At 34.4% G+C, this 27729-nt stretch overlaps 2 protein-coding genes across 7 annotated transcripts in view; one reads left to right on the forward strand and one right to left on the reverse strand.

Moving 5' to 3' along the window:
* The window catches only part of LOC114240479 (protocadherin-like wing polarity protein stan), a 241376-nt gene that overhangs the window by 212968 nt on the left and 679 nt on the right, over positions 1-27729 (reverse strand). The window contains exon 2 of one of the 6 annotated variants that reach the window (XM_089736811.1): positions 16350-26561. The exons of the other annotated variants lie outside the window; for them this stretch is intronic. Within the exon in view, the coding sequence (XP_089592937.1) occupies positions 16403-26422 (10020 nt within the window). The 5' untranslated portion in view covers positions 26423-26561 and the 3' untranslated portion in view covers positions 16350-16402. Of the gene's footprint in view, positions 1-16349; positions 26562-27729 lie in introns of those variants that run through there. 6 annotated transcript variants of the gene reach the window in all.
* The window catches only part of LOC114239912 (calcyphosin-like protein), a 65629-nt gene that overhangs the window by 6906 nt on the left and 30994 nt on the right, over positions 1-27729 (forward strand). The window lies entirely within an intron of this gene.

Below are 27729 nucleotides of genomic sequence, written 5' to 3' on the forward strand. Positions count from 1 at the left end.
GGCAACATAAATTAATAAGACGATTGTACCTAATCGTTTCCCGACCTTAAATACTTCAAGTGTTAATTAGGAGATAAGTAAAGGTTTAATTATTTAAATAGTTATTTCATATTAGATGTAAACGGTATATATATATATTTATTTATTTATTGTATGTATATAGTTCCTATAACAATGTATTGCTAATATAACCGCAACATACCTGCTATATCTTTATCTTTTCCAGAATTTCTGTAAATTAAACGATCGTCTGGAAGAGATCGCTTTTAGCGATAAAACTGCCTATTGTACAAATGTATCTGCTTTTCAACTGTTTTTGAATGTATATTGTGTTTTGGTGTGCAATAAAGTGTATTCTCTGTCTCTCTATTAATTCGTTTAAAAAATTCAAAATTGTGGATGTACGTTAAACATACAAGCCAATTCAATCGGCCTGGATAGAAGTTTAGGTTTCAATTAAACGCAGCCTTGACTCCTTGATACCATTGAATCTCGAATTCGAGTTGTTAAGCCCTTTAGGTATTACCACATTAATGGAGCCGTGTTTAAATTTAGACTTATATATTTCGGGTCGGTGTTATATAGTATTAGTTACATTTGAAAGGATTTGTAATTAAATCAATAGTCAATGAGGACACGAAGAATGGCTCCCACGTTGTTAGAACAAACTAATGTCTTGGTGAACCATTTAATTAAATTAAAATTCATTTTGTAACTAATACGAACGTTTATATATCTGAAGGTTCTTGGTTACTTTGGTCACATTGCTCAGCGGCCACTAGATAATCTGGAAAAATTGACTGTGGTGGGCAAGGTAGAAGGGAAAACACCCGCCGGCCGGCCACCAAACCGTTGGTCAGATCAGATAACTGCGCTCACTGGACTCTCTGTTGCCCTGAGGGAAGGCGAAAACCGAAGGAAATGGAAGCTGATGGTACAAAGAACCACGAAGGGCTTTCAGGGACACGACCTTCAGCAATGAAGTATGCGACTAAGAACAGATATCTGACTGGCGTGGCCTTTGAATATGCCGTTAGCAATATCATTACACGTGAACACAGTCCGTATTATATTTAAAATACAGAAAAAGAAACTACAATACATATTACGTTCCCAACCACAAACATGCGACATTTTCATTTAACATAGACACAGTCATTCAAGTTCTATTAGGGAAGTATGGTCAGTAAGATATTGATATCAACTACAAAACGAGTGAAGCGAAGTCGCCGTCTACCATAAAGATCTCTCCTATGATAGACACGTACATATTTTTACTAAGATTAGGTAACTACTGCTTTTAATGAAATACATATTTCAATTTGTAATACACCGCAAAGTTTCCTTTTTTCAGGATTGCATTAGAAATTCGATCAATAAACTATATAGTTTCATTAGCAAAAATCATTCCTTTTACCTGTACTGAAATTTTAGTACACGCTACAAGAACAATCTTGTTGATATATGTATACGAGTAGATCGTAAGTAGTAAATATAATTATTTAATTTCTATTCAAAAGGAAAATCTTTTACAATAATTTCGTTGCCGACGTTTAAATTTTATTTAATTCCCAATCAGTGAAAAGAACGTATAATGAATAAGTGGGAACAAATCACGCACGGTCATCTGGCCCCAAATTAGGATTCCCTTTGTTATGGATACCAGAGACTGACATACATACTTAAATACGATTTCGGGGGCGATAAATCGATCTAGCTACGATTTATTTTCAAAAAATGTTGTTTTATTCGTGTTTTCAATAATCAACTCTTCCCGACATCTATTGACGAATAATACTATTTTTCTTAGTTGAGGGCAACTAACCGCTTTAAAGACACAACAAGATGACGTTATAAAAAAAAAAAAAAAACGAGCAAAGCTCGGTCATCATCTAGTATAGATAATAAACACCCAGACAAAGAACAAGCAAAACTGTTCATAACAGGAATGTTTGCTCGACATGGGAATCGAACCCACGATTCTTGGCGCTATAGTCTCAGGACTATTAAATACTGTACCACCGAATGAGTCAATAATTGAAAACCTTCTCAATTCACTGCCATTTATGTTCAATGAAGCATTATTTCAACCGATAAAATGTTACAACGCAAGACCTAAAATGTACATAACGAATCATTCTTATCACTGCGCATGTAAAACCCTTTTTAGTACTGAAGCCCGTTACAAATTACCCGTATTATAGGAAGGACCGGAACACCGAGGATTTAGCAAGTGGGACCAAATGGTTTTACGTTTGCCGCTATTTAGATAACCTAATTCTGAAACCCTATGAAGTGCTTGGGTGCGTAATAAACTTAAACATTATGTTTGACTGGGTGTCCTAGAATAACACCTATCTCTTCCCGTGGGTGTCGTAAAGTTACTAAAAGATTCACAAAAGAACGGCAGCAGTGTTCTTTGAGTACTGTATTAGAATATTGCGATCGCCAAGCTCTTTTAATATTTGTTTGTTATATTGTGAGCGCGCTTGAAGATAATAATCGCTATACACTGGATCTAGGTACTGCCACGCTTATAAGCTCCAGTAACCTATTAGTACTTATTAGGCCGTAAGCTCGTCTGCTCATCTACTTAAATAATCAAACTATTAAAATAAAATGTGTTGACTAGTAACATTTTAGTAGCAATTTTCTTAATTCAACCGTAGCCTATTTAGTAAGAATTCCGGTGTTTTTGTAGTCATGCAACTTGCGTGAGGTTCGTGTTGGAACATGTACTTATTCTAGATAAGTAAAATATCCTTCTGAACGATTGAAATGTGAAGAAATAACATAATACAATATCTCAATCCCTTTGTCTCTAGTCCCTACATCTAGTCGTGAGAAATACCAATTTATGTTTTACTAGTGGTCCGGTAGTCGAAATTCGAATATAATTAATTGAAATTATAAGTTTGTACTTCTATACTTCTATAATCACAGATTTAGCTAAGACTATGTACACTTTAGAGAAATATTAATAAAGACAAACAATATTTAATCTATTCTCAATTTGACCACAGACTATAAGCGATGAGAAAAGTTTGACAATAAACAAAGAGTAAATGTGCGTGTGTGTCAAATACATAGTAGTGTGCGTAATGCTTTTTTAATGGATTTTATGTACCTATTTTTATGCATAATTTAATAAAATATTAGCACTCCTTCTCTATATTCTCTATAAGTGTGAAAAAGATAAGAGATTCTGTTCAATAAATTACAAAATATGCGCTCCTTGTTGTCTTTGCCAAAATTCTGAATATTTTTCGAGTCCGTACCTAATTGTTTTATTTTGAAATTGAAATGGTATACATAACTTGGTAGAAGTATATTTTAATATATGAACCAATCACGATCTACCTGGTATTAAGTAGCTACCGGAACCAATAGACAATTAGCATATTATAACTCATTTGAAATCTACAAAAAGACCAGATGATTCTTTTGCGACGGCAAGTCAAATGTTGTCGTGCTTGTAGTTAACTTCGGGAAAAATACCTAAATGTATTTCATTCGGAACTAATCATTAAGAACTTCCGAAATATTACTGGAATTTGAATTGGCTATTACAGATATAAAGTTGAATATAATAGGAACAATCTGTATTTGCGTTAACAGCAAAGTTTTCTAATCGACAAATGTAACATGTTCGCATTACAATAAATTATAAAGCGTAGTTTGTACCTAACACGATTAGACCCTCTCAGGCCTTAATTCAACCATAAATTTTGCAAATTTTAATCCCTTTATCGTGCGAACCCAACCTCTTTGTTGGACGTATGAGTTCAAACGAGAATGCGTAGGGATTTTGATTTAGGTCTGTTTTCGAACTTAACTGTTCAGACGACTACGAAGATTTATGATGATCATTTTATGTTCTTTTTGTGAGGCTGTAGACGAGCATACGGGTCCACAGTCCGGCTGGTTTTTTAGAGGTTAGCCGAGCCGACGTCACAAATCCGGCCGCCCACCTTGAGACATGAGGTCGAGTTCTCAATTTTTTATTTAACAACTGTTCAAACCATCGAACCGGAACATATGACTGCTTTGCAGCACAAAATACATTAGCACAAAGTAGTTTGAACAAAATATATTTATAAAACTTTTGCTCTACGTTATAAAAACGGCATCAATTTCAAATTACAATTAGACGTCTTCGCGTTAACATGTTTTACTTAAGTTGAGCTTCAAGTCAGGCTCATAGGTTCGACTATAGTAGAATTATTTTGGCCGTGCAGTTTGAGTCAAAACATAGCCCGGCTAGGGCGGTTACCATGTTGCGCGGGCGCAACGCCATTATCGATAATAACAAATAAGTCATCAAAGGCAGGTACACGGAGGCGGGGTGGTATACGAAGGGTGGTGAGACATTGTTATATTAAGAGTCATTTGTACTTATCTGCGATTTTTTATGACCCAAGCTGCACGAACAAAATAATTCTACTACGGTAAAGCCGAGATAGATGCCTCACTTTTTGAAATAGTCATGTAATTTTGAAAATATTAATTTTATACGAATAATTTCTATTAATGTAGTTAGCTCAGTCCTTTATGTTTAATTAGTATACATTTTTTTTAACCTATCAAATACAGATTTTGCAGAAATTCGTTTTTCATAGAACCTTTTTTTGGAGGATAGATGCCTGCCTGTATGGATAGTTGCCCCACCAAGAAAATACTGAGTAGGATAGATGCCTGCAGTGCAGGATAGATGCCCTTTATACCTACCGTGTAAACGAAAAAACCAAACCAAATATTAAGAAGCTCTATTCCTAACAGAGCAATTGTCTCCAAGAAACATGGGTCATAATAATAAAAAATATTTTGTATTTTTTAAGTCTTTGAATGTTTATAATTAAAAGATAATTCTCATATCACACAAATGATCATAATTAAATTTTTAAAGCTTTAAGTAAGCGTAATCTACACTACAATTTTTTTAGTTTCAACATGCATTATCCTATTTTTTTATTAAATTAAAAAAATATAAATTCTTCATTGTTTATAAAATATTCACATTAAGTGTCAATGTGTACATTGCAAAATCATATTTTTTTATAATAAATTAACACAATAAAGATATCTTTATTATTTTGTCCAATTGAAGTTTAACTGGATAGTGCTTTCAAATTTCAATCTTTTACATAATTTCTGAAAAACACGTTTCATGTAGCTAGTTCTGAAACATTAAACATTGAATCCAGTCGGATTGCGACTTCGTATTTTTATAGTTTTCAAAACATTCAATGCAGATATATTTACATGCGTTTTAGGTTTATCCCTTAGAATTCTTTAGGGACAAATCTATTGTTTTATTTCCTTTCATTTTATAGTTAAGTGAATTGTCTTCATCTTCGCTGCTTGAACTGTAAATCATTTGTTTGTGTTTTATGTTTTCGTGGCATATTTCTGCTATATTCTGAAATGGCAGAGTATGGAGGGATAGATGCCCCTAAAGGCACCTATACCCCAAAAAATCAGGGCAACTATCCTTTGTGATAAGGATAGATACCCAAATTTTTTGTAAATAAATTATAAGCATAATAGCATATATTTACACCTAGACGCAGACTCAATAAACCAATATATTCACGTAGTAAAAAATATAATGGAATTTTACACTAATTATAAAGTTATACCACGCTAAATACTAAACCTTTAAATCTTTGACGTGTTCGTGAAATTCCGCGCGGAGAAAATTACATGCACGAGGAAAACACTTCGTCACCACGCGATTGTCAAATGGTACATAAGGTATAGGGTGACTGCGGTTCCTACTTATTAAATTAATTTTTTGTCATGAGTGCGGGAAGTTAGGTTTTTAGAACATGAGGCATATATCCCGCTGCGGCATCTATCCAGGTTTTACCCTATAGTTTCGATGTGGTAATATACCTATACTGAAATGCCCAATTCGCTTCAAGAATGAAACATAACAACACACAAGAATACTTTACGTGCTTTAATCTCATCGGGGAAAACAATAAAAATGTACTACCTAACCTTTATTTCTACGGACACGCGAAGCAGGAACCGGTAATAAAATTCCATATTTATGTTAATATCCCATCTTTTGACTTTTATTTTCGTTTCTAATTCACGTAACATATTTATAGGAAGACTTGTGTTGTTATTTAGGCCATTTGAATCTTAAAAGTTATTGAGACGTTACGAATATATGGCGTCACCTAACCTAAAAATCAACCCGCTGAGTTTCTCGCCGGATCTTCTCAGCGGGTCGCGATTCCGATCCAGTAGTAGATTCATTCGCGAAGCAACAACTCTTGAGTTGTTAAGTCTCCTTTGGAGGCGCTTGGGTAGCTTTTAGCAAATCCCACCCTTCCAGGCTGAGCCCTTGCTCGTCCACCTGCCCTGGTAAAACTGGAAAGGACTCCGGGCCACCAGTAATCTCTCAAACATAAAAAAAACGAATATATGGCAGTGTGTTGGTTACTAATGCTGTATGAATTCACATGAATTCCCTAAACTTATATGGATAGCTAGCTCATATATAATACAGTGTTCTGAGGATTTTTTCGAGTTGATAACTTCATCTCCTTTCTACCATTGCACCACCCATCACCTTCATCCACGGTTCTTTTATACCACGTACCATTCGGCTTCAGAATGAGTACTTCTCGAGTGCTATGACTTAGCTGAAGCTAGATAAGACAGCTGCTTGACTGTGTCCCTGGCATTGTGACTCCCATGGGCGACAGAGAACACTAATACCTATTACTGTACACACAGCTACTAATTCATTAACAAATTCAACAACTTATTGTACTTGTTTACATAAAATACTTAGGCATCAGGTAGCAATTAGTTTTTATTTGAAAATATTTTCGGCGCAATCATTTACTCGGACGGGATTGAATCTTCAGCCGATCGTTTCTTATGTACATATTTACATCAAATATTCAACCGATCATTTCTTATATATGTATATATATATATAACTGAAATTCAGTTACTTTTAAGTCTAGATATAGTTATATCTTTTTTCCCTATTTCATCGCTGGTAGCCTCGAAGGGCTATTCCAGTTACAAACGTTTTAGTAGGTTCGCTCACGGGGCTCAACCTGGGAGAACTTGCTAACAAGCTAACTTGCTTGCTTGCGGTAGGCAGCGGCTTGGCTCTGCCCCTGGCATTGCTGAAGTCAATGGGCGACGGTAACCACTCACCATCAGGTGGGCCGTATGCTCATCTGCCAACAAGGGCAATAAAAAAAAACACAACCCCTAGCAAAGGGTAGAGTTAGCAAATGAGCAAGCAACTAGAAACTCCCTGAACTACCACCGGATCGAATCACGACCCACTGCGAAGATCCGGCAGTATAGTTCCCAATTAGAATAACATCATACGCATTACGCATTATACTACTACTATGGTATACCACATAAATTGTAAAATGGATTAATCTCAATTTAATACTTGGCCAACACACCGAAACATGCACGTGATCAAACGTTACAGACGGTCCCTTAGGAGAAGGGTTTTAATTTTAAAATCCATTTACAAATGGCAGACCCTCCCGCAAGAGGGAACATCGCCCTCCGAACTATGAAATATACGAATGAATATTTTATATCTAGCATAACGTAGTTTGTATCAATAAAACTCGTTTTATTGCTTTGACCGATAATTATGGCCAACCAAGACGGTAGCAAACGGGAAATACACTATGGGGTTACTAAAATCGGAAAATTATCCTAAATTAGGCACCTTTTTCTACCTACTGTCACTACTTCCGTATTAACACTGTTGACAAATTTACTTCCAAACTAACGGCTCTAATTCTAAAGTGGTAGGACATGTCGGGGTCCCTTGAGGTTGTGTAACCTACTATCGTACTGTTTGAAGGTTCCGGTTTGAAGTAGAAGATGCACATTGACATTTTGGTGTATATCAACTTCGGTGACCGCTTAACATCAGGTGGCTCGTTCGCCTAATATACCTAATAAAAAAAGGAAACGGATCTCTACATGATCGTGATACTGGCTTCACATTTTCAGTAATTATTGTATATACTGTAAAGTTTTGAAAGAATTTTACGCTTTTATTCTCTCACTGTAATCGCATATTTAACAATGCCAAATAAAAAACAATAATTTTAGGAAAACTTTAAAAAAAATCTAGCAACATTGATTTGCATAACAGAATGATATTTTTATGTAATTGTCTTATGAAAACACATGCGAGTGACAAACTGATTTCTTCGTAGTTCCTATAGCTATAAATCTGTCTGGAGGATAAGTGACATTAAAGCAATTCAGTTTGTCTGATTAACTCATTTTGATCCTAAACCGTAATGGTCACTTTCATGTTGAGCGCGCGTATCGAAATATGCTATAACTTGTTTAATTTGTTTTCGAAATGTAAACAAAGTATACCGGCAAAAGTCATGATAACATACAGTCACATACTCCACGTTAAACTAAAATTAAAAATACTCTAATTCAAATATTGACGCCGCGGCCGAAGCTACAAAAAAAATCATTAAAACAATATGGCGGCAAAACCAAAACTCAGTGCCAGCGCCGAGCTAAAGTTTGTGAATTTTGTGAATCAATCCGCTTAGAAAACTCGCGAGTTCATGTTCGAGTGTTTTCTAAGCCAACCAACATATTATTTTCTTTGCAATTGCTATACAATTACGTACAATGCGTCATTACATCTAACTAGAAATTTGACGGTGAATTGTGATATAATTTCATGTATTTCTAAATAAAATGTAAAATAAATAGAAATTGTGAATCTAATAAATTAAAAAGAGGACATGTCCAATAATTGTGATTCGTATGTAACGAAAATTTCTATAGACCTTGCGACCCTTTCAGTGGAACGTGACACCAATAAACATTAATAACCTTTCCACTCTGTTTTCAACGAAAGCTGAAACCCTGTCACATAAAAAAAATTAAATAATTGATATTCATCTAAATAATGACCGTATTTTCGTAATTCCTTTATATTACAAGCCCGAATTTCTTAATTTTTGACTTTCGGTGGCAAAAGGGAATGAAGTCACGCATGCCGTTTCGTGTTTGCTTAAATTTTATTTATTAATTAGAAAACGCACAAACACCGCGCGTAAACATTATTATCGTAATGAGTTCATTTTCTTTCAGTGCACGTTCTTAAGAGTAGTAATACCGTTTCCTTATTCCATCTTTAATGTTTTTATTTTAACATTAAGCTTGCTTGGTAAAAGTCTTTTACGCAAATTTGCTGATAGTGCATATTAATTTGTGTTGTATTACGCAAAAATAGTGATACACTAATGTTTTAAACAACTGGAAACGATTAAAACTTAGTTATATTTCCTTTGGTCGGATCACGGAATCGATTAAGCGACGACGCGACTTGCTGGCGCGACCATAACGACTTTTTCAACATAAGTTACTAGAAATCCATTGAAATAAAACCGGAAGGCCATATGATTTTCTTACTTGGAGACCGTAATAGGTTGTTCGGTAGCAGAATTTAAAGTTGATATTTGCTTTTTAAAACATACGTTGAGCATTACGATCTTGATTTGCTTGCTTGAATAGAAAATACGTTATATTTACTAGTAAAAACCGAAAATGCATTTGGTTTTATTTAGTTGTTCAATATATGTAAAGTATTACTTGATATTTGGACTTTTAACTTTATTTACTCGTTAGTTATATAATATTGTGCTACATATATATTCCTGATATTTCGAAATTTTAATATAATTAAAGAAATATGACGTTTCATTTATATTAAATTATAATATACTAACCGTACTCGCCCGCTTCGCTAGGCATTTAAAATTAACATTATTATTTATTGTGATTATTATTAGGGAGTCCAACACTCATATAAATATTAGCCTATCCATTAAGCACATGTATTTTCTACATGGATACCAAATCTCAAGTCAATCGGATGCATGGTTCAGTAGTTATAACGGAACATCCGTAAAAACCACTGTAGATTTATATATTAGTATAGATTACGAAGATGGTTAAAACAAGCGGGAGAGTATATAGAGTATATAGGTAAAAACCCAAACAAACCTATCAAATATCTTCAATTATTTCTTCATATCAGGAGAGGAACTTCGGCTCGGAAAGATAGAAAACGGAAACAAGCAATGGGTGGACTAGGATAATTAAACTTCTCCACCCTACCTATTTCTGGTGTGAAGCAGTTACAGGCGTTACAGTTTCAAAGGCGGTGTAGTCGTTGTACTGTAAAAGTATTAATTAATAAAAATATTAACTTTAAGTTCTATTCGAGGTATAAAGAAAATAAAACTGGAGGTTTCGCAACAACCCACGGTCATTCGGTAACGTGCGAACTTATTGTGGTACACTTCATTCACGGTTGTTTGCATAAAAGTTAGTGTATTGCGTAAACGAACGCTCTGAGATCGTGGTCAATGAATGAATGATGTTATTTTTTGTACGTTATTACAAAGTTAAGTCGTACACTGTGTGCATTACTAATAAAAATCTTACGTTACGGACATTTTTTCCCGGTTACCCGGGTACACCTCCGCATCGTCCCATAAGGAACTTCGTTCCAAAATTATTTCGATATCACACAATATATTTTACAACAAAAATCCGGAATTCATAAATAATATCAAAAATACATTAATAAAAGTTGATATTTTCCTTGTTTCACCCTTCAATCTTTAACTCGTCGTCCGTAGACGAAACTATAAATATTTAAATGTTAAAACAGGAAAACGAGGGGTTGACACGTTATGTACATATTAATGTGATGTGGGTAGTCAGCCGAGAAAATAATTGCGGCCCAGGTCCACCAGATATTAGTTTTTATAAAAATTCAGTATCTCCCAGGGAATAATTTGATCTGAATCTGGTTTGTGTAGTCTTAATTTATGTATGTATGTGTATGAATAACAAAGTTTGAATTGAACATAATATCAATACTTTTATATTCACAAATGTGGTTAAGGATCAAATTTTTATTTTTTATTTTTAAATAGGTACTGAACTTGTTGTGACCCGCTTATGTAGAGAACAAACCGTAACATAAATACTTCGATTGATTTGTTCTTTTTTTCCTAAAGCAAGTTGATCATTAGAAATATTTCTATTGATATTATTCAGGATCAGGTAGGTAACGGTCAAGTTAAAAAAAATGGTTTCTACTTCTAAATATTAAATACAAAACATCTTGTTCACTTAAATGTTATAATCTGAGTTGATGCCGCCCTTTTGGTTCATTTTCTTTTGCTTGGTAGATTTGTAGCACAACAATATTCTTTGGCAAGAATCTTTCTTTTTACAATTTGAATATAATGTAAAATTTTCATTAGTCATTTTTCAAGCTCGCTACAACTCTATTTGTATGTTGTTCATTTGCAAATTATTAGACTTTTGATCGTAGTTTTCTTAACGATCTAATCAAAAGACAGACAATTTTAACCAACCAAAATTCCTATAATAAGACAAATTATTTAAACTAGAGGTCGACTACTGCGTCGCAATTCGACTATAATTAATTGGAATTGTAAGTTTATACACTATTATGATTGTATTTTATACTTCTATAATCACAAATTTCGCCAAGGCTACACTATAAAAAAATATTAATAAAGACAAACTATATTTAATCTATTCTCAATTTGACCACAGACGTCAAGAACAAAAGTTTGACAATAAATAGTATACATGCGTGTGTGCGTCAAATTCATGGTATGTAGTGTGTGTAATGTTTTCTTTATTGATTTAATGTATATTTTATGCATTATTTTTAAAAAATATTAGCATTATGCACTTCTCTATATTCTCTACTAGCGACCCGCCCTCGATTCGCTTCGGAAACATTAAAACACACATGGAACAAAAAAAAAAAATTAAGAAAAAAATAAAAAAAAAGTAGCCTATGTTCATCAGGGACAATGTCGGCTTCTAATGGAAAAAGAATTTTTCAAATCGGTCCAGTAGTTTCGGAGCCTATTCGAAACAAACAAACAAACAAATCTTTCCTCTTTATAATCTTTATAATATATATAATATTATATATTAGTATAGATAAGTGTGGAAAATTTCATACTCCTCCGTCCGCGCAATTTTCGTAAAAAGGGATACAAAGTTTTTGCTTCACGTATTAATATATTATAGATAATTATTTAAATAATATTTATATATTAATCAGTTAGGAAATTTGTTACTTTGAGTTCGACACTTGAGCGTTTTTGGAGTATGATATTTCCTACGCAAAAAAAAAATCCCCATCAACTACGCACAAAAACTGAAATGAACGACCAAAAACATAGAAACTACTAGACATAAATACTAAATTAAAACCCTATACTAAACTACTAGACATGCTCGTACTAAATTACTAGACATTTGACAATAACTTTCCCGCCGTGTAAGTTTTCATTCAACTATGTTCATCCTATTATTTTAAAAACATTTAACCATCTAGATTTTAAGTGTTATTTTTTTTTTTTTTTTTATTGCTTAGCTGTGTGGACGAGCTCACAGCCCATCTGATGTTAAGTGGTTACTGGAGCCCATAGACATCTACAACGTAAATGCGCCACACACCTTGAGATATAGTTCTAAGGTCTCAGTATAGTCACAACGGCTGCCCCACCCTTCAAACCGAAACGCATTACTGCTTCACGGCAGAAATAGGCGGGGCGGTGGTACCTACCCGTGCGGACTCACAAGAGGTCCTACCACCAGTAATTACGCAAATTATAATTTTGCGGGTTTCATTTTTATTACACGATGTTATTCCTTCACCGTGGAAGTCAATCGTGAACATTTGTTGAGTACGTATTTCATTAGAAAAATTGGTACCCGCCTGCGGGATTCGAACACCGGTGCATCGCTTCAACACGAATGCACCGGACGTCTTATCCGTTAGGCCACGACGACCACAGTCGTCCACTATCGTTAGGAGATACCACCTCCATTATTTATATACGCTCAATTTAGGTATTAGATCGTTTTGCGGGGACAGCTGTTAGGAGTCACAAAGCCTGAATATGCTAATATCCGAATCAGCATTTATATCTGTGTAGGAGATTCCACAGGGCGACGATTTAGTTAATCGAATACATTCCATACTGTATACATATTACAAACAGTCATGCACACATAATCGCACTAAACACCCCTTTAATACTAAGTTTTACTTTAAAAATTCTAACATACCATTGAAAAGAATCGGTTAGTTTAGTTACATAGCTAATATTTTACAAGAACATTACAGGAAACTCTATTCAACTGCAAAGAGGAATATAAATTTACAAATTCCTAAAACTAAATTTCGAATTGGCTAAAAAGGTCCAGATCGATAGATATGAGAGTGCATGCCTCGTACACAGCACAGAGGGTAGGTACCGCAATATCTACGTGCAAGGGTCCTCCCCTCTGAGTCATAAAGAGGGTGGCGTTACTCCCTCTCACTTTTGAGGGTTTGGTCGATATTGCTCTCTTTTGTTTTCGCACTTTCAACGCAATGGGTAGTGGTATCGAACCGGTTTCCTGATAGTTCGTTAACTATTTAAAATGTTCGACTAAGCGAACTAGGGATTATCGGATCGTGTACATTCAACTTGAACTCCGTATAGTGATTCCAATTTGTTTACCGAGTTTCTGTTCGTTTTACAGAAATAAATGTAATCTAATCTTTACATATAAAAAAATTAGAGTGTCTGTTTGTAATATTGAAATAACCGCTTTTTACTACATGCATATGGATATATATACGGTACATATACCAAAATAACATTTTTTACAATTTTTGTCTGTCTGTCTGTCTGTCTGTTTGTTTGTTCCGGCTAATCTCTGGAACGACTGGACCGATTTTGATGAAACTTCCACTAATAGGTAGCTGATGGTATAAGGAGTAACTTAGACCTAACCTTAACCGTAACCTTTTTTTAGACTAGCTTCGCCCCGCGGCGTCACCCGCAGTTATTGTCGTACCGCGCGCAACATGGCGGGACTCGCCTACCAATAATAAAATTTAATGTTTCCGAAGCGAAGCGAGGGCGGGTCGCTATTCAGTAAAAATGAAGACATGAGTGGATGAAAGAGATATGATATAATTTGTTAATTTTGAGAAAACGGGCAACAAACTTTTGTTGTTTGTACTTTTTTTTCGTACATAACTCCATCACATGCAATTTCTAAAAATATCCTTTAAACCCGGAGTTTTAAGGTCTAATATGGTTTATAGGCTAATAATACCATCATTCAATGTAAACACTCAAAAATCTTACTTAATTTTTTATTTATTTTTTTATTGCTTAGATGAGTGTACGAGCTCACAGCCCACCTGGTGTTAAGTGATTACTCATGGACATCTATAACGTAAATGCGCCACCCACCTTAACCCCTTCATCCACTCATGGCTTCGTTTATAAGAAGACTTTTTAATAACTTTTGTAGTTTTTGTTAGCGGAAGCATACGCACGTCAACTTGTGCGATCGAGTTGAAATTTTGCTAAGTAGTAATTGTTAATTCGGGAAGATTTTTAGTCCAGCACTAACAACAAAATATATCTTACGTGCGAGTCATTTTAGCAATTCGATGTTTAGCGATGAGTCTCCGGGATTCATTAGTAAAATTTCGACTTGAAAGGTTGTGACAAATTTTTAAAGATCAAAACATAAACCTCATGTTGTAAGTAGTGGCTGCAAATTATCCTGGTTGAATGTTGAATTTTAGTCCTTAAATCAGTTACAAGGTTGATTACCATGAATGCATCTTACAATTATCGATTTAATTTAGTAAAAAATACCTTAAGGGCTTAACTTCGTTATTTCTTATATTAAAATTTCCAATAACCCTTTATTGTGGTCCTAGAATACTACGACCTTAATAGTAGCTACGTCTCTCTAAAACCTTAGTAATACAAATCAATTTAACCCGCACAAAATCTAGACGCGTCTTCATAGCAACTGCACTTGTATGACTTTCAAAACTTTACTTTAAAAACGCTTATAGTCACGGAATAGATAAATAAGGTATCTATTTATTTATCTTATTTTATTTACCTTATTTATCTATTCCGTGCTTATAGTACGACCATCCGTCTGCAGATCAAAAGCTCGTGAAGCCAGTGCGAGAGAGACCGGATCAAATACAAAACGTTCGCTTTACCTGCGCCGGCTGCTATCGAAAGCTTCCGGTGTGGCTTTATTTATTCAATACCTTAGTACTGCAAATTAAGATCTTGTTTTGAAAAAAAAAAAAAGTTTGTTGTTCCGTACAAGTATTTAACAATTTGGCTGTTGCTTTTAATTTGGAGATAACGCGCGTTGCATAGGCAACAAAACGGACATACATACATAGATTCAAAATACTGATTGGACTTTTTTATTGCACAGATAAGTGTTTACTGGAGTCACAACATGAATGGCGCAAACTGTTTTGAGACATGAGGTCGAAGCTCCCATTGTATCTACCAAGAGTAAAACTCAATTTCTTATTCTAAATATTAAATTAATATTTAATTTAATATTAAATTAATATTTAATTTAATATAAATGCCCATAAATACAAAAACAGATATAATACAAAATCGTGTTATTTCAATATCATATCCTTGAAAAGACAAATGATTATTACTTGTGTATTGTGTAGTAGTAGCGGTGGTAAAATTACAATTTACTAAAAAGGTCCACCCTAAAAGTTTGCAGTCGTTACGGTCATTGAACCGAGGGTACATTCGCCAGTACATTCGATACACACAGAGGCAATGAGCTAGAGCAGTAGCAGTAGTTAGTTTTAATAGGTTTAGATATATATTTTTTATTGCTTAGATGGGTGGACGAGCTCACAGTCCACCTGGTGTTAAGTGGTTACTAGAGCCCATAGACATCTACAACGTAAAATGCGCCACCCACCTTGAGATATAAGTTCTAAGGTCTCAAGTATAGTTACAACGGCTGCCCCACCGTTATAGGCAGGGTGGTGGTACCTACCCGCGCGGACTCACAAGAGGTCCTACCACCAGTATTTTGTTTTATCAATTTTGTGCTACAATAGGTGCTAACTTTGCCGATAATTCTGTAGGTTCACTTTGCGCCTTTTTAAACTAAATTTATATACACTCGACCAAAAGCACGTAATTTTACGACAACAGCAAAATAAATAGTGCAGATAAAGAGCCCGAATAGGGTTGACTCTATATACTCGTACATTATACCCTTATTTACGTGGCAAATTATTCTACGAGCATAAATCAGCATCAAGGAGCATTACGTTTCGACGCAAGTTTCCCAATTCTGAGTTACGCAGCTGAGTTTGAAGTTATTTCTTTAGACATTAATAATGATTAATGGTACGTAGACAAAAAAATACAAATAAAAATAAGTAAACGATGATAATTCTTTATTAATTTCATTAAAACAGTTAATTAAACATGATTTACCCAGTACAGACAAAGCAACACAACATCGCTCTACACAACTCCGTACACAATATACAAGGACTCCACACGAAGACTGCCAACAAGAAGAGAAGTAAATCCGTAATCTGTCGAATGGCGTTCAGCATAGTCATGAAATGCGGATAAAACCAAGGACATGTATAATACACACTCAAATACGGTTTTTTCCTCAAGGAATTCATGTACAAATTGCACTGAAAGTCCTTATCACGTCGAGGCTGCACACGTTTCTTAGTTTTACGTTTTAATCTCTTTCTTGGATCGCTTTCCGCCATTCCCATGATGTAACTAGTAATTTCGTAATCATTTAATTTGTCGCGAGTAGACTTCACAGTTTCCATCGCTTGAAACCTCCGAAATACACGTTTTAGTGTAGCTACAGCGCCACTGTTGAGTATAGCGTTCTTTATTATTGGCCATATCCGTGTAGGATGTTTCAAGGTGCTTTTGACACTATCGTAAGTGTAACACGGGTCCGTTATAACCCTACAGGTAGATCTTCCAACGTCTTGGGCCACTGAAAAACCTAACTTGGCAATATCTAGTAGCGAATCCGCTGCTAGAAGAATATCAGATGTGTCTTTAAGCTTGCGTATTCGTTTATCAAGATATTTTTCAGATTTTCGTCGTCTCTTTTGTCGGGCTTCATCCTCTCTTTTGTATTTTTTTCTACGACTGTCAAGATCTTGTCTTTTTTTCTTCAGAGCCTTTTCTTTCTCCTGAAGTTCTCGACTCTGTCTTTTTATCTTTTTTTGAAGTTTCTTCCTTCTTATTTTCATTTCTTTTTCCTTTTTCTTTGCAATTTTAATAGCTTTTGCACATTCACAATTTGAACTGAAACACGTGCATATCATGTCATCTCTGAATTGACTGCAGTCACAAATATTTATTACTTTCTTTTTTATCCGTTGTGACTTTTCTCCGGGTTTCATATCATTTTCATCCCCCGTTTTAGTTCCAGGGTTCACATCATTGATACCATCTTCTTGCATTTCTTTGGAAAGCTTGAATTTTCTTAATTTATGACTTTTCTTTTCCTTTTTATTTTTTGAATTTAATTTATTGCCACTAATGGTAGCACCGTTCTCAGATGCTCCTGGATAGCAACTATCATCACATTTACTTGTTTCCGATTTAACTTTTTTTACCAAGCTTTTTACGGCACTATGTCGTTTCTTTTTAGACTTTTTATTCGTTGCGGGATCAATGGAGAATTTCACCATTTTATTTTTTTTGTTGGCTTGCGTATTCTTATTCAGTTTGTTCTCTTTTTGGTCTTCAACGTCCAATAAATCTTTGCGGCTTTGTAGAGTAGAATCATGCCTGTAAAGTTTGAGAACTGCTCGTGATATCTGAACAGGCTTTCCATCTCCAGATTTAAATTCTAAGCCTTCTTGAGTACAAATTTTGTCAAGATGTCCTTTATCTAATTTATTTTTTGCAGATCTCTTGATTTTTAGGCCATGAGACGATTTTAGTTCAGCTTTATTTTTTTTCTCTCGACCACCTTCACTTTTCGAGGACTTTAAAATACTCAATACAGGCTCACCGTCAACATGATTCGTTACATCGGTTTTTAACGTCATCTTAGGAATTCCACCCAGTTCAATTTTTCCATTAAATAGCTTACTATCAAACAGTGAAGTGGCAATTTTTTTCACGCGACCAGCTGTTGATTTTGATTTTAAATCCGGTTTGATATCCAATTTAGTTACTTTTATCTTCGTTTTAGTCAATCGTGTACTAATTTTGTTATCTGGCAGGATGTGTTCCATGTTTTTCGGTGATGTGTTTTCACTCTTCTCATCAATCACAAATGTTTTACTTGTTTTTTTATTAAATTTACGGGGTTTGTAAGGTAAGATAGTTTCCATATTATTTGATTTTTGATCAGATGATTCCTTTACTTTGGTTTCTAACTGCTTTTGCTCTTTAAGTTTATTTTTAAAATATTTTTTAGATGTATTCGTTGCTACAGAACTATATTTAGAAATTAACGGTTGTTGTTTGGAGCACGGGCAATCTTTGGAAGACACATCGAGCTTTTGAGCACCTTTTATTTTTGGAGGTTTCAGCTGGTAATAAACCTGATATTGTTTGCCACTAAACATATTATTTTTTTGATTAGTTCCTACATTAGGCATGTCGTTTTTGTGAAGTGCCATGGTGCAAAAACATCTCTTCAGAACGTTTTCTACATACGAGTCTTTATTTTCCGTTTTGACATAATCAACTTGAGATTCGCCTGTTGTTAGCATCTTGTTAGGTTGAGTGTTAACATTTTTGATGCCCTGACACTTTGTGTTACATTTATCACTCCTATAATTTTTTTCAATAATTCGATCCTGTGTCGAAGGCCTAGACCGTGTTTCTGGAGAAGGTTTGTCTTTGAAAAATTCTACATCAAAATTAAAAGACGATCCTATTTTCACGACTTGCCTATTTTTAATGTTGGTATCAACGTTGACGCGCTCATTATCTTTTAAAGTCGTGCGTTTTATCTGGGGAGATGCTGTTGCATACGATCTTTCTTTGCCTTTACATTGAATATTTTTACATTTTCTTGACGTGGTGTTATCCTTTGTCATACTTGAAGCACTAAAATAGTGATGAGGATCGGTATCTGTGCCTATTTCGTTATATTTAGCATTCCTAGCTTTAATTCGTTTTTCACATTCATAAGGATTACATAATCCAGGTTCACACGTTCCAGGTTCACATTCGTATGACTTTAAATCATATGATAGGTACTTATTTTTCGTTAGAGTGCTTTTAGAGGCCATCGCTTGAAGGATTTTCTTCGGAGTTTCATCTATTTGGGGCTGATCAGTTTGTACTATTTCTGCATTTTTTTTATGTAGAGCCAATGTACAGAAGCATCTTTTTAGTAATGGGGATATACCCGATCCTCGCGACTCTTTTTGAACTGTTTCAGCTTGCGTTTTTTGACATCTGAGGGGACATCTCTTTTCAGAAAATTGACTTTTTAATTTCCTCGTGTCTGACGAAATGCTTTTATTTCTGGTTCTGTTTCGTCTGTTTACATTCAAATCTGCTTTATCTTTGTAATCGTTATCTATTGGAGTACTACTTAAAGCGTCACCTTCTTTAAAAAACTCAATGTTAAAACTGAAAGTAGAGCCAATGCGTACAGATTGTTTGTTCATATTGTTATTATCTTCAATAACTTTAGAAGTTCTGTATTTTCTTGGTTTATCTCTTAAAGCAGAGAGTTGTGCATTTTTTTGTTTCACATTTAGAGTCTTCATTGATTTACTGGTGTACGATTTGGTAGCCAAACTACCAATTTCTTTTAGTCTAGGGCAGTCAGTCTCTGTGCACATAGTTTTCATTTGTCGTCGTCTAATGCGTAAATCACATTCATATGGGTCACAATACCCTGGTGTACAGACATAAGGCTCACATTCATACGGTTCTAACTTATATATATTTTTACCAGTGGTTGCAGTACCAGCGTTGTACAAACAGTTTTCAGGGCATATTTTAGCTTTCTTTGTTTCTGTGAAGGATGATCTGAAAGTGGTCTGTGATTTCGGTTTCAAAATCGTCTGTTCAACTTTTTGTTTACCCGCTTTGTGCAATTTCAACGTACAAAAACACCGTTTAAGTATCGGATTGGCACCTGAATCTCTTGACTTAATTTTTGGACCACTTATTTGTGATTGACGGTGCCTAAAGCTTATACCTTGCACTCCAGCCGGTGATTTCTTTACTTTCGCTTCTGATTGTGTTCGATCTTTGGTTTTTATGTCATCCCTACGATACCCCTGTTCAGATGGTACATCTTTATAGAACTCTATATTAAAACTAAAATTAGACCCAATACGTACAGCTTGACGGTGGGGAATTTTTTCAGATACAGATTTGACTAATTGGTTCACATATGACTGTTTATGACGTTTAGGGTATTTGGAATGAAATTGAGACCTTCTAGTTTTGTATTTATGTGGGTTATACTGCACAGATGCTGAACTTCTTGTATCTCTTTGAGTATTGGACGATACAGATTGCATTTTCCTGCGTAACCTTATTCTTTTATCACATTCATAAGGATCACATTGACCAGGTATGCAGACACCGGGTTCACATTCGTAGGGTTCTAGATTATATATTGGAGGTTGCTTAAACTTTTTGGTTTTAGTTCCTTTTTCTGCCATCATGGTATAAGAAGGACTTTCAGGAAGCGCATCTTGTGTTGTTGCATCGAACGACGATGTTGTATTTGTGTGCAGTTTCATCGTACAAAAACATCGCTTTAGGAATGGAGCACTTGTAGTCATCGTAGATTTAACCTGTTCAGGCTCGTTTTGTGTATCAGCGTGACGCGTGTGTCTGAAGTCTTGGTTTTTTTTATCACTGGCTCTCGTTGTCACTGAGGCTCTTTCTTTATTGGCCACTTTCCTATGAAAATCTTTTGGTAATTTTGTAAATTTAAAACTTTCATCATATTTTTTGTTTTTGTAAAATTCAATATCAAAACTAAATTTCGAACCAATCCGTACTGCTTTCCTCAACTCATTTGTATGTTTCGTACTGACAGTTGTTCTAGATTTTGATGTTTCTCCTAGGCGTTTTAATTTTGTTGATTTTGGTAGTGATTGAATTTTAATACTCTTTGGTATTTTTGGCTTAGGTGTACGTGTGGATTGGGAAGTTTCTCTAATTGCATTCGTACCAACGCCAGAGTCTCGTCTAAATCTTCTTCTTATTCGCTTATCACATTCATATGGATCACATTGGCCAGGAATACAGACATATGGCTCACATTCAAAAGGATCTAATTTACGGCCTTTAGTTCTTTTCTCCTCGAAGGCATTATTTGCGCTTGCAGAGCTATTTGAAAATTGAGAACTTTGCCTCGCATTGTGTTTTCGGTTTCTGTAAAAACTCTGCTTGTACAAGGCCAATGTACACATACACTTTCGCGTCCATAGTCCTACGCCAGATGTTCGCGTATTAGTTTTTATTGGTTCTTCATTGTCAGACTTGTCGTTTTCATGGTATTTGACATTCGATTTGCTGTTTGTGCAATATCTTTGATAAGTCGGGCTATAAATCCTTGTAATTGAGTAACCATCAGTTCGAGCCTCTTTATATTTTTTACATAAATCGACATTAATAGAAGAATAAGAAGCGCTACTCAGGATTTCAAAATTTTGAATCTTCGATGTAAGCATTTTAGTTTTCTCAAGATCAACACACGAACGCTTAGTAATTCTAACCGTATGTTGCTTTGTGTGCGGCAAAGGTGTTGGTTTAAAAGCACCACAAGCACAGATGTTTGACGCATATTTCTCTTGTTCACATTCTAATGACTGGAGACGCGAACTTCCAGATAGTTTGGTTGAAGTCAACGGGGGAATTTGCGATACGTTCTTTGTTACTTTGTCTGCTCTTGAAAACGATGTCTTTGCAGTCAATGACTTAAGCACATCGAAGCAACGCTTAAAAAATGACGATGATTTTTCTGAATTTACTCTATCGAGGTGATTTGGTGTTGATTTGCATTTGGATATTTCTACACTGTATTTATTATTGTTCTTCTCCGTGAAAATGCTCTGTCTTACATAAGGTCTTGTCGTACATTTAACATTTTTTACGGCCGGATAATGCGTACTAATAGTATAAAAATGATTGGAATATTTCTGATTAAAAACAGAGGTAGTTTGTTTATCTTTTAGGTTGTCTTTGGTACATACAACGTCAACATTAAAATCGGTACCAATCTGAATTAGGTCTTTTTGTGTTTTCCAACACCTTTCTTTATTAGTTTTATTTAGTTTCGAATATTTCAAATGTTCATTAGTAATTTCTGAGTCTATTTTTATTAATTTATTCAGCTTATTAGTACTTGTCACTGAACACGTATTTATTCGAGACATTCTAGATTTTCTGCTTTGAACTTTTTCATCGGATAATAAAAAGTGGCAGTCATCGTTAGCATAGCTATATGGATCTACAGCGTTTTGTGGAATCGATTTAAAATGTTTTTCTACGCTGTTTATCGTCGAAATGCTAACATTCATAGAATAAAAAGATTGGTTTACGTAAGGTCTATGTTTGAATGTATCATTTTTAGGTAATGTGAGTGTTGGCAGCGTAAAGCAATCATTTATGTTACAGGTACTGGTCAACTTTAAAATACGTATTCCTTCTGTTTTCTGTTCTGTACTATCATTGTTTTTCATAGAGGTATTGTTGCACGAAAAAAAAGTTTTGGAATAATTCACAGATTCAACAGCCAATCTATTTACGGTGTAAGTCGTAAGTGGCTTATTAGGTTTATGAATAGGTTTTGTATTTGGTCTCTTTTGCTTTTGTAGCGCTAACGTGCAGAAACATCTCTTCATAACACTAGAAACTCCAAAATGTTTACTTTTGCTTTTCTTTATAATTTGTACTCCTTCATTTTTGATATTTTTTACGACAGATTGAGTAGTAGCTTTTGAAATACCACGAGCTTTTCCATTTAGAGTTCTATCAAAAGATTTAATAGATTTGTCTTTATAGAATTCAATGCCAAAGTTAAAATTTGAGCCGATTTTTACTTGAGATCGTCTGATATCATTAACCTCTTGAGACACACTTGAGTCTAACAGCGCATCTTTTTTAATGCGGTCACTTATTTGGTTTGTTTCTTTTTTCGGTTTTTTACTGGCAGAAATGGAAATATTTTTGTTTTTGGCAATGTGGTTTTTTGTTAAACTATGGACTGATTTTAAATTAGGTTTCACCACTATACTATTATCTTTAAAGTTCCGTTTATAGTTACGTTTTTTTATATTCTCTAAGCACTTGTAAGGATCACACTCTGTAGGTACACAAGTGTAAGGTTCACATTCATTTTGTTCAACTTTGTATTTTATTTCCTGGTTTCGAATAGTCGAGCTTTTCGAAAAATCATGACCTGATTTAGTATTTTCTACGGTTTGAGACTGATGTTTAATTTGAGGGCTTTTGTGGAATTTTAATGTACAGAAACACTTTCTGAGTGTAGGTCCAAGAGAGATGGTTTTTTTTGGAATCTCTTTCATAGTTGACTTATTATTAGATTTTAGTTCAACCTGTGTTCTGCTATTTTTAAGAGGCATTGGCACAACTATCATGGTGTGCTGCTTTTGAGAGATAGACTTATCTTTTATAGCATAAGGCTTAATGTCAGAGTCTTGTTTTTCCTTAGAGAATTGAATATCGAAACTGAAACTGGAACCAATTCGAACAGCTTGCCTAGTAGGATTATTTGAAAATTCTTTGACTTGCTTGGGGACTGAAACGCTTCTTTTAATACTGTCGTTTTTATAAACACGTTTGTTAGAGAAAAAAGCTGATTGTACTTTTTTAGTTTTCAAAGGTACTATATACTTAGGTGTGATAGTTACAGAAGATCTGGTGTTCTTATTTTCTGTATTTGATTTTACTGAATGACGTTTTAATATTTTTGTTTCCCTTAGCTTTATAATCTGTAGACATTTATAAGGATCACATTTTCCTGGCACACATACACCTGGGTCACATTCATAGGGTAACAATATTTTTTTTGATTTTTTATTAGAAGCAACTTTTATTTTGACATTGGTTGAAACCGATTTCAGATTAGGTTGGGCTTCCAGTTTACCCGAAGTCAGTGTTGCTTTAGAAGTATTTTTTGATTTATCCTGAATTACTCGATTGTTATTAATTTTCAGAGTACAAAAGCATCTACGTATACCATACTTGAGTGAGGTTTTCGTTGATTTGCTCGATGAATTGCTTATTTGGGAATTTTTGTTTTGGGTGTTTATTCTCCTTTTATCTGTACCCTTATTTTCTTTGACAGATTTTTTCTTTTGTTCAATACGCTGTTTCTTATACTCTTCTATTTTTCTTTGAAACCGAGGTTCGGATACGTTAAGTTTTGAAAATTCTATATCAAAACTAAACGTTGAACTAATCCGTACAACTTGTCTTTGAGGTATTTGGTCTTGCGAATTTAGGACATGTCTGGTTTCATTTTCATTATCTGGTGTTCTTAAATTCTTTATATGAAAACGTGGGAATGAAATATTCATGTTAGAAGCAGCGTCTTCATTTTTTAAATCAGCTTTTGATAAACCCTGATGCTTAGAAACCCGAATTCTTATTTGTTTTTTACACTCGTTAGGATCACATTCGCCAATTTTACAAATTTGTCTATTACATTTAGTCAGTAATTTATTGGGATGTTGAGACGAAGTTTTTTGTCTAATCTCATAACTTTGGGTAGAATTAGGTTCAGAGGTATTAAAATCACTTTTACTTCTATTTATTATACTCTTCTTTTTTAATTTAAGTGTACAAAAACACCTTTTGAGTAAGTGCCCAGACTGCTTGCTTTTAGCTAAATGGATTTTTTTACTTTGGTTTTGCTTGTGGCGTTTCTGAGGACTTTTAGTTATAGCAGTAATGTGAGATTTACTTATTTCCTTTTTACGAGTGTTTGGCAGAAGGGTTTCCTTGTTAATTGTGTTTCCATGCTCTTTGTTTTTGAATAGCTGTTTACTTGTAGCTTTATCAATAATTGGAAATGGAGGAGGAAAATCACGGATAGAAGACTTTTTCTCTGTCATATTTACATTAGTTCGAATTGTCAATACTTGTTTTGATTTATGTTGTTTTTGTTTATTTTTTGGGGACTGCTTTAAGGTATTGTTCGTTACCTTGGTAAAATTATCTTTTGTTTTATTTTCGCCTTTTTTATCTTGTATTTTCGAATGCTTATCTACGTCCATTTGAATAGCTTTATTGGTTTCTAATTTAGATAAATTAGTTTTCTTATGTTTCGTTCTATTTTCATGAACCCGATTGCCTTTCTCCTTTGTTATTATTGTTGTAGTTTGAGATATTTTTTTCAGTAATTCTTTGTAACACTGCTCAGGCTTGCATTTTTGTTCAAAGCATGTATCTGCACATTCCCAATCTCGTAAATCATGTTTTTTACGCAATTTCTCTCTGAATTGTGTTACGGAGTCCTTTTTTATTTTAAAAACCTTACCTTTTATATTGTCTTGACCTTCAATATTTTCATTAGTTATCGGAGTCCTTACGTGTTTTTGTCGAAGGGTCTCTATTTTAGGATGGACTTTATGAAAAGATCGCTTAATCTTTTCTTCGGACCTTTTACTTTCAAAATTTAAATTATCTTTGAATTTTGTTTGAGAGTCCTGGTTATTTTTTATAGACTTTCGGGGGCCCTCTTCGGTACGATTTTTATGATGCTGATAAGACTTTCGTAATATTGCACCTACTCGCCTTTTATGATGATGCTCTTCAAAAGCTCCTCGATGTGTCTCAATTAGGGGCTGTGCTCGTTCACCACCCAATTTCCTCAGGACAGCTCTCGAATGACGTTTAATGATTTTTCCAATTTTATAAGTACAAGTACACGGATCCGATTTTATTTGTTTTGTTTTAAAACGAACATTGTATTCGTTTTTCATCTCATCATTAGCTCTCTGTCTAGATATCACACTAGACTTCGAAGTCATAGATCGTTTTTCTTGGTTGGGTACATGTTTATGTAGCATAGGTCTAACAGTCTCATTGCTTATCTTTATTGCAGAGCTGCAACTGCAGCAGCTACAGCACTCACTGGTCTCAGGAGTCAAGATCACTCCATTGTCCACTAGACCAATTACTTCTGAAATATTAGCTTCGTTCTCATTATTAATAATTTTATGTTTTCCCTTCACTTGCTTGCTTTTTATTACTTCTCTCCCGCTAGTGCTGCTACTAGAAATTAATTGATCTCGAATGTTATCGTAAACCGCTCTGGTGCGCACCAATTTCTCTAATAGTTTCCTCTCCCTTAACGGTATATATTTACCGTAATATAATTTATCAATCTTCGAGCCGTGAGATACAATACGGCTCAAGGAAGGTCGTTCAGACTCGGTTCTATACAAACACGATGAACAGGAACAGCTGTTAGGAAGACTACTTACTCTTCTTACAGACTTCATACTTGCCTTGTTGCTTTATCTATTAGATGACGTCATTACAAACAAAAAGTAGCAACTAGAAATTTTTATTTCTTTCGCCTTTAACAGACAGACTTACGATTTCACATTGATATTCGATTTAAAACACGCCGCATAACGTCTGAAATAGAACGACAAAATACAGTACGATCCGGAGATTGACACAGACTGAATCTTTTTTTATTTTATCTAAGTGTAACACCTTTCCTAGTGAAACTGGAAAAGCATTCGGGCCACCAGTAAAGCTTCCATCCTAAAAAAATCAAAGTGTAACAACACAGGGAATATTATTGCTAAATCTAAATTATTGGAGCCTCAATGCCTCAAAATTCTAACCTTCAGAACCTAACCAAATTCTCTCGTTAGCGTGTTCAATTAATATACAAAAATCAGAGCCGCATTTTTTTTAATTTGCCTAGTTACTGGTGTTAGAGCGTGTTGTAAGCCCGCCGTAAGTTTGAGCTCATGTGACATGAGTCATGTCTCAAGTAAGATTGTAGAAAAATATATTCTAAAAGATATTTATAGATATTTTCTAAAAATGAATAATGGTTAAAATGCAGATCAATTAGAATAACCTTTTTTATTAGTATAAGGTATTTCTGTTAAATACAACAACAATAAAATACAACTTGAATGGCATAAGAAAAGGTATTATTATCCGACTAAAGTAGGTAAATATATGACATAGTATTCCTAGTTCTTACCAGACAGAAGTCGCCAGCAGCGGTTTTAGCAGTATCTGTTATTTATACCTATTTCTCAACATCTTGTGTTTTCCCGCAGGGCGCGACTTTTAAATTTGAGAAAAAACATTGAATAATATATTTACTTAAAAATATGTCAAAATCGAAAATAAATGTTTCTGGCAATAAGTGGTGAAGTTGACACAGATCCCTTTCAGATTTGATTTAAGAAGTAAATGTTTTATCTGCCAGTATTGAATTAGTTTAAAGTTTAGTTTTAATTCTTCCTACTTACGTACCTATACATCGGTGTATGTACACCGGTTTGCTGTTTAAAATATAATTTTGGTATTTGTATATAAATATAAAACAAATAAACCTCAGCTTCCAATTTATTTTTTAATTCTAGTTATCGAAGAAAATCTAAAAATAATTATGAATCTTCCAAATAATTTTCTATTTCAAAAATTGACTGAACCCAAAATTGAACTATTTGCTGACACATTTACAGAATACTTGAAAATTTATATTTAGTAATAAATATGTACAGAGAGCCCGTCATAGTATCAAATACTACATTTTTAATAACAATACTGAATGAAT

This window comes from Bombyx mandarina, chromosome 22 (assembly GCF_030267445.1).
Source record: "Bombyx mandarina strain Sakado chromosome 22, ASM3026744v2".
NCBI lineage: Eukaryota > Metazoa > Arthropoda > Insecta > Lepidoptera > Bombycidae > Bombyx > Bombyx mandarina.